Genomic DNA, 8,429 nt, shown 5'->3' on the forward strand with positions numbered 1-8,429 from the left:
GGGGTGAGAGATTTGACTTTCGGTCATGTTTCGGAAATTAGCCTAACGGTAAAAAAAAAAAAAAAAAAACTAATTACTAATGAGTCTCATAATAACTTGCCAATGATGTAGTTGATATAATGGCCCCACTCACATTAGGTAAAACAAGAGGGAAAGGTTTACTCCAATGTGAAGAAGAACAAAAAAAATATCAGATTTACTCATCCATACAAGCCGACAGAACACAGAAGGGAACAAAACTTGGTGTATCCATTATCTCAACAAACTATACAAGTGGAAAGCTGACAAGAATGTATTGCAATCACTGTAAGATTCCAAAAGTTCACAAAACTACAAAATGAAACACACATGCCACAAGAAATATTGTTACTTTGCTCCAAAGCCTGAATTTATGTACCCTTAATCTGTATTTCAATTTTTTCTTGTATTTATATTTTTTTGTCCCAAAGTCTACATACCATGGTTACAAATTGAACTGTTAAAGTCCCACCTTTTCTTTCACTGTAAAATGACGGGAATTTGAGTCTTGAAAAGGCATCAATAGTTATGTTGAGTTTTTTGTAGTTTGAGAGGAGCTTGCAAGTAAGCAATGCTAGACTTGTTATCTTTCTTCCACTCAATAGAATTTGAACTTCTTTTCTTTTAGTAAATCATGTGAAACACTACTTTTAGCAAAGATTTTTGAAAAGGAAATCTATTTGTCACTATGGTGCAAGTAGGTGAAAATGCTTTTCTGGGAAACACTACTTTTCAATCTTCTTGTTGTTTAATGCTGAAGAATGACTAGATGAGATGGGAGCATGGAAAGTTCAATTTACCACCACCTGAGGGGAAAAAGTTTTGATGGATTAATCTAGCCTTCACTGATGGGATGCAACCTCAACAGAATCCTACAATATCAACCTTTAGCTCTTGAGGTTTTTCCATTAAACTCACTAAGAAACCTCAGGTTGAGATTCCACATAATGTTAAAGGAAGCCAACTCCAATTTGCAAAGAAAATTGCTCCCACCTAAGTTGATAAGCCAATTATGATATGCATCAGTGACAGTGATAATCTTCTCTCAAAGTTACTTTGTCATTTCACTTTCATGCAACATTTTTTGGTAGATTGAAAGGGCAATAATGTTTATCTTTTGGACAACATACCAAAGAAACTGGCTTAGTAGCTCTCTGCTAGTTCTGTCAGGCATGCCTTGATGCATGTTAAAGAAGTTTCTAAAATCATTAACCCCAACATTTTTTGCATACACAACAGACATCACAGATTACTTATTTTTCTGACAAATTAATGTTCTCATATTTATCTTTTTCCCACCACCAAAATCTTTGACTGAGGGATTTAGAATCTTTGCAAACATTAATAGACAGACAACAGAGAAAAAGCAAGGAATGAAACTTAAAGAATCTTGAATAAGATTAAAGTCAGCATTCTTCGAAAATTTTCTGTAGAGAAGACCAATCAAGTCATCAAAACTTGTGTTTGGCACATAGAAATTTCGCTGCTTTTTATCGTTTAGTCTTCCAAAGAAGTAGCAGTAGACAACCCAGCTATCAACTTAATTTACAGTAAAAGGACAGAAAGGCCTCCAGTTAAATTTATTCAAAAGGCCTTCTCAAGAGATGTGGCAAAAGGAACTTGCACAAGAAATTTGGGATGGGTTGAAAGTATGAACAATAGAGAATACTTTAGTATACTAAATTCAATTCAAATATATATACAAAAAAGTATTTACTGTTTGATTTCTCAAACAGGATTTTATTTAGAACCCTATAATGCTCCAACAGTCTTCTGGGAAAACGATAAGAGAACTTGAAATTGACATAGATACCAAATAGAGGTACCACAGTGAATTCATTTTCTGCTCTGCTGTCATATAAAAATCTTCACCAGAAGCTGTAGAATTTCATTTGTTTTATATGACAAATGAAAGAATATGTATAAATGTGAGACTGTTGTTACTTTATTTAAACGAATAGGTTTAAAACTGAGGTCATCTCCCTCTTTGTTATTGGTTTCAACCATATGCGATTAGAGTTGCTTGTGCTGTCAAATGCTGGAGTGCTTTCCAGAAAGGGGAAAGAAAGGGAGATATGTTTGGAATAGGATATTAGAGAGATGCGTATAACTCATTTTAGGTTGGGTACAGCAATGAATTGTCATTTTAAATAGCAATTACAATATGCTTCTAAACTAACATTACTGAATTCAGTTGTGGGACAGACAATGTTAGCAGCAGAACAAAGACAAAAGAGAAAATCATTATTGCTTTGCATAATCCCAAGTGGTAACAGGCAGACGTTGGTTGAGAACGGCATTTAATTGATACACCATACGTGCATGTCCAAGCTCTCTCCTTGGAGGATAGAGGAGAGCCTCCTATGGATCCAAGTAATCTGCAAAATTCAGAATCATACAGACCAATTTTAGTTCTCTAAATAATTAATCATCCAATCTGAACAATATCTCAATAGAATCATATTAAACAAGTCAATGACATAGACATGAAACTTGTGATACAAATATGAACGAAGCCTGTTGTTTTCCTACTTTGTACCTATGATGGAGGATAAAAGAGCTCATGATACATTGAATCAGTTGAACACCTTAGCAGTTTTCTTCCTTCTATCTGAACTAGTGGATAAAGCACATTTGATGATCCATACTTAATCTAAGTAGTGGGGGTGGTGCTGGCAAGAAAGGTGTGATGGAGCATTAAAAATGAGAAATGAGGGAGGTTTTTACTTTTTAGTCTAGGATGTATGGATTTGCTTTTTAAGATGACAGAACCAATGGCTATAATTGACCAACCAAGCTCAACACAATAAATGTATAACTCGTTTAGTACAAAGCCTCTGAAAAAGACTAATCAATTAATAAACAAAATAATTTTTCATGATTCTTATATGGGAATTGAAATGCATAGTGGTATTACCAAACAAAAAATATATCAACTATTGGCATTTGCCATGCATCATATGCAACAATTTTCATTATCATATTCTCTTTTGATTGGGTAGGAGGAGTTGAAGAAAGGCCTAAAATTTATGGGATGCCTTGAAGAAGAATATACCAAATAGGGTGGGGTAAGAAAGTCTGATTTAGATGGGATGGATAGAATATCTACCTTGATTAGTTAAAGAGGATCCATAAAAGCTGACCTAATTAATTAGGCTTTTGGCTTAATTGAGTTAGGTTGAGTCATAGGACAAAGAAAAGGGAGGAGGCCTACCATAAGCTATTTCTAATTAATGAGTAGCTGCTAACCATTAAAATCATGTCTTGTAGAACTTGCAAACAATAGTGCAATGCAACCACAGAATAAATGCGAAGAGGATGAAAAAGATTAAAATGACGATGCTCATTAGTATTTTCAAAAGCATTTTTGGTAGACTGTCTGGATATATTCCAGTTAAAAATGCACACTTCACTCCTAGCAATCAAGATCAAAGGGGAAAATTAAGCCTTAAAGAATCAGATTATAAATTTATTTAGGCAACTGCATCAATAGGAAATCATATTACTAAGTTTCACAAAAAAGAAAAAGAAAATAAAATTAAGTACGTCTTTGAAATTTAACTTCTAACCTCTGGAAGAAGCATCTTCATCTAATGCAGTTGCTGATGTTCGAGATGATGGAGAATCACTTTCAGCTTCCCTAGCATCAAGCAACATCACAACAACCTCTCTCATTGTTGGCCTATTAAGTGGGGCAGTACTAGTGCAGAACAATCCAATCTTGAGAACTAAAGACATCTCCTCAGTCATCTTTGGCCCACTCAGATCAAGACGTTTGTCAAATAGTTCCATTATTGGAACCTTGTCATAGATAGCTCTTCTAACCCAAGAGACTAGATCACCTCCCTGCTCCAGTGGTTGAACAGGTAACCTTCCAGTAATTAATTCCAGCAAAACAACCCCAAAACTGTAGATGTCACATTTCTCATTCACTTTCATAGTGTAAGCATATTCTGCAACCGAAAAAAAAAAAGGTCAGAGGTATAAAGTGGGATTAAAAAAAAAAACCCAATTAATATCAGTTCTCACACCATTTTTAAAAATATGATGTTGAGCTTTTTCCTTCCCACAAAAGCACCACATTACATGTTCCTTATAATATTTCTTCCGAAAAGTTTCCTAATATCATTGACAAATGATAAACAAAGATGAAAATTTTCTGTATCAGAAATTATGGAAGAGAAGGATGAGAACATAAAGCATCAGAAAAATGCAGTAATCAGTATCTTTTTAATCATATTATTACCTGGGGCAATGTAGCCATATGAGCCTGCCACTGCAGACATGGATTTTGAGTAAGGAAAGTCCATCAACTTTGCCAAGCCAAAGTCTCCAACACGTGCTTCAAATGCCTCATCCAATAAAATATTGTTTGACTTCACATCACGGTGAACGATGCGGGGCTTACAATCATGATGAAGATAGCACAAACCCTCTGCCGCTCCAAGAGCAATTCTATATCGAGCATTCCAGTCAAGTAAACATGTTTGTTCATCTCCATGTAGATGTTCTCCTAGGCTTCCATTTGCCATGTACTCGTATAAGAGAAGATTAGAGTCCTGGTGATAGCAAAAGCCATAGAGCTTGACAATATTACGATGCCTGATCTTTCCAAGGGTCGATATCTCAGCATGGAAGCTGCTGTCAACTCTCGTTCCTTCACCACGGGAGTTCAGCCTTTTGACAGCAATCACCTCATCAGCCATGACAGCCTTATAGACAGTGCCACAGGCTCCCCTTCCTAGAACTGCACTTTCTGAAAAGTTTTCTGTAGCTTCCAAGAGGTCCTGGTATGTGAAACCCTCTTTGGGAAAGTAATAGTTATCTAACACATCAGACTTCGTTTGCTCTTCAAGTGAAACAAAAGCAGACCTGCGGCGTTTTATGACCCAACAAATGCTCACCATAGAAAGCATAGAAAGGAACCCAACAACAGAGAATATGCACACTAATTTCCCTTTTGATGAACCAGCTCTTATCCAGCTTGGTTTTGAAGTAAGAGATGGAGTTGACGGTGGATGACAATTGTATGAACCTATGGTACACAACCCATTGTTTCCAGCAAAATTTGAGGAATCCATTCTTTGAAATACAGGGGTATTAGGCACAATTCCTACCAAGTTGTTGTTAGAAAGATTACATACCAGAAGGCTGAGCAGCCCACCAATTGATGTAGGAATTTCACCTGTAAGCTGATTGTCATTCAAGTAGAGTGATTCCAACATCTGCAAGTTCCCCATATTGTCAGGAATTGGACCTGAAAGTTTGTTATGGCTTATGTTTAGGGAAATCTGTAGAACAGTAAGATCACCCAGCTCAGCAGGAATGCTTCCAGAAAAATTATTTCCCCCCATTTGCAACCCTGTTAGTCGAGCCAGATCCCCTAAGCTACTTGGTATAGCTCCTATAAAGTTGTTATCAGAAAGCTTCAAAAGTTCCAGATTTACTAGCTTGCCAAGTTCATCAGGGAGATAGCCAGTAAACTGATTCCTACTGAGGTCAAGCCTCTGTAGTTTGGTACAATTTCCCAACTCATGGGGAACACTTCCTGAGAGCCGATTAGAGGAAACATTAAATGTAACCAGCTGAGCAAGATTTCCGATCTCTTGAGGGATATACCCAGCAAAAAAGTTATCTGACAAGAGCAACCTCTCCAATTTCCCAAGCCTGCCTATCTCTGAGGGAATTAGCCCTGAGAATTTGTTCTTAAAGAGTTCAAGAGCAGAAAGATTATGAAGTTCATACAATTCAACAGGAAGGCTTCCAGTAAGCTGGTTGTCTCCTAGCATTAGCTGTATTAGAGACTTGCATGTTTTTAGGCCATAAGGTATATTTCCTGATAACCAATTTGACCCAAGGCTCAGAAATAGCAGTTTCTGATGCTTGCAGAGATCTGGAGGTATGCTGCCGTTAAGATTATTTGCAGACATGTCAAGAATAGAAAGGTTACTGTTAAGTCCAAGGTAGGGAGGAATGGCACCCTCTAGAAGATTGTCAAAAAGCTGAAAATCCACCAAGTATGTAAGATTTTGAAAGTCTAAGGGAATTGTACCCGTCAAACGGTTTATAGACAAGTCTAGTCCTTGAAGCAGCTTCAAACGGCCAAGTTCCCTAGGAATACTTCCCTGCAGGATGTTTTCAAAAAGGTGAAGCAAGCGAAGACTAGAAACCTGGTGCAAGTCTCTGGGAATGATCCCACTTAACTGATTTTCAGAAAGATCTATCTCAACAGCACTTGTGCAGTTCCCTAGCTCCTCTGGAATTGTTCCATTCAACTGGTTGGTATAAATGTACAATCTTTTCAGCTGCGTTAACTTGCCTAGCTCTTTGGGTAAACTTCCAGTCAAAGCATTTTGATGCAAGGCAAGCAATTCTAGGCCACTGATATTCCCAACTTCGGGAGGAATCTCACCAGATAAACGGTTTTGCCAAAGGATCAAACTGGTAAGATTCTTAAGTTTTTGGAGCTCCCTAGGAAGAGAACCTTCTAGCCTATTTTGTGCCAGTCCTAATACCTCTAAGCTCACACACTCACTAATTTCAGATGGTATTGGACCCGAGAAAAGGTTTCGACCTGCTCTGATAATCCTAACCTGTTTCAACTTGCTAATTGAAACAGGAATTGAGCCAGTGAGATTATTACTGTAAATGACAAGCTCCTCAAGAGAAGTTAAGTTTCCAATCTCTTCAGGCACTTCACCATATATGTAATTCTCACACAGGTAAAGCTTTCTAAGTGCAATCATTTTGCTGATTGGGGTCGGAAATTCCCCGTGAAACCTATTGGTGCAAAGATCTAGAATCTCTAGATTATGACAGCTAGCAAGATCTTTAGGAATGGGACCAGAAATTGAATTTTTGGAGACATTCAACTTAGTTAAATGAGTAAGATTACAAATGCTTGGAGCTAAAGTACCAGACAGGTCAAAGCCAATGAGATCGACAGAAGTTACCTTAAAATCAGTACAACCTATGCCAATCCAATTGCAAGGAGTCAAGTCAGATGAATTCCAGCTCTCAAGATTGTTGTTAGGGTCAGAAAGGGATCTCTTAAACTCCAAAAGAGAAACACCCTCTTCATTTACAGAACTGACAAGGATGACACTGAAAAGAATTAACAATGCCAAGTGAAACAGCTTTTGCATGACAGAACTCCATGGCCTTGTCATTTTGGATAAGGCAAAACAGGAAAGCAAGTGGGGGTGGCCAAACCGGATTCTAATGAAAGAAAAAAATGAACTTTGATGGAGAAAGATTCAAATAAGTGCATGTAGGCAGAACTCTATCTTACGCATTAGTATCATGATCATCAACTAACTGAAGCCATTGATTAAAAAGCAAGTTGACAATTAAAAAAAGGCGATGACACCAGTTGTTAGCCTCTAAACATCTCTCAATGCAAAACAAAAATTCAAAATAAAGAGAATAACTGGGAGTTTGAAACAAACAAACAAAGACAATCAAAGCACTATAAGACTATGAGTAGTAGTACCTCAAGCACCTGATATGTCTAAACGTATGTCACCTAGAACACGCACCTAAAGAGACCAGAAATACCTGCAATGTGGAAAGAAAGAGAGGCCTTTGCGATGACATTTGCTGAATTGAACTAATACCCAATTGAGCTTTAAGGCCTTAGAAGAAAGAAAAAAGTAAATAAGCCAATTTGGCAATCAATAAAAGAGAGAGAGAGAGAGAAAAATAAAAGACACAGACAGAGACAGACACCTACCTTGAAACAGAGAACGAGAACCAGAAACACAAAAAGATAGATAGAAAAAAGGCACAAAGATTGATTGATGGGAAACTAAGAAAGTGGTTCAAGACCGTGAGAGTCGCAATTGGAAGCAGTGTCATTAATGTTGAAGTCAACGCCAGCACTATACAGTAAAGTGCTTTCTACAACTTGCCTTTGCTCTGTTTCTGGTTACTAAGGCTTTGTTGTTGCGTGATTAAGATCATGTTTTTGTATTTGATGGGTGGAAGGGGCTGTGTAAGTGCAACTTTATGGACGGTACAGATTGAGAGAGACTTGTCACGGGAAAGTCCTGGATCACAATCTTCGCCATTGTTGCTTGCTTGGCTTGCCATGTTGGGATTTTTATTTTTTTTGTTTGTGTTGTGATTTTATGAAGTCGTAGTAAGTTCCAATAAATGTCAAAGTCTGGAATCTCATGATTTTCACAAAGACGGTTGTGGTCAGAGAGAGAGAGAGAGAGAGAGAGTGAGTGCCACAGTGCCTAACTCAGCCGACGGGGATTTCTGCTATATATACCTGTTGGTGAGCTAGATTCTGCACTACATAAGGAAAAAATTGAAATGTAAAAAGACCTAATTTTTTTTTTTTTTTGAAATACTATATCTATAACATTTTCACAACAGATTTTAAGTGGTAGATTGTTATTGATTGT

General features: G+C 37.3%; 1 protein-coding gene across 3 annotated transcripts; it reads right to left on the reverse strand.

Annotated features, from left to right (window-relative positions):
* Positions 1-2,094: 2,094 nt before the first annotated feature.
* Positions 2,095-8,212, reverse strand: LOC115986909 (leucine-rich repeat receptor-like serine/threonine-protein kinase At1g17230). 3 transcript variants are annotated; one of them, XM_031110275.1, is made up of 4 exons: positions 7,751-8,208; positions 4,265-7,652; positions 3,588-3,971; positions 2,095-2,396 (listed from the first exon to the last, which is right to left on the reverse strand). In XM_031110275.1, exons 2-4 carry the CDS (start codon positions 7,185-7,187, stop codon positions 2,380-2,382), a joined length of 3,324 nt encoding a protein of 1,107 aa, XP_030966135.1. In that variant the 5' UTR covers positions 7,188-7,652; positions 7,751-8,208; the 3' UTR covers positions 2,095-2,379. The 3 variants fall into 3 exon arrangements, 2 of the variants coding, with proteins under 2 accessions (XP_030966135.1, XP_030966136.1); XR_004090926.1 differs by lacking the exon at positions 2,095-2,396 and adding an exon at positions 4,050-4,137 and having other exon boundaries at positions 3,883-3,971; positions 7,751-8,212; XM_031110276.1 differs by having other exon boundaries at positions 4,265-8,208.
* Between the last annotated feature and the right edge of the window lie 217 nt (positions 8,213-8,429).

Source organism: Quercus lobata, chromosome 4, assembly GCF_001633185.2.
Source record: "Quercus lobata isolate SW786 chromosome 4, ValleyOak3.0 Primary Assembly, whole genome shotgun sequence".
In the NCBI taxonomy this organism is placed as follows: Eukaryota; Viridiplantae; Streptophyta; class Magnoliopsida; order Fagales; family Fagaceae; genus Quercus; species Quercus lobata.

Bases quoted from the DNA above. Each gene is read 5' to 3' on its own strand.
- LOC115986909 (XM_031110275.1), bottom strand. From the start codon at position 7,187: ATGACAAGGCCATGGAGTTCTGTCATGCAAAAGCTGTTTCACTTGGCA. The intron at 3,972-4,264 runs GTAATAATATGA...TTTCGGTTGCAG, and splicing joins ATATGGCTACATTGCCCCAG to AATATGCTTACACTATGAAA.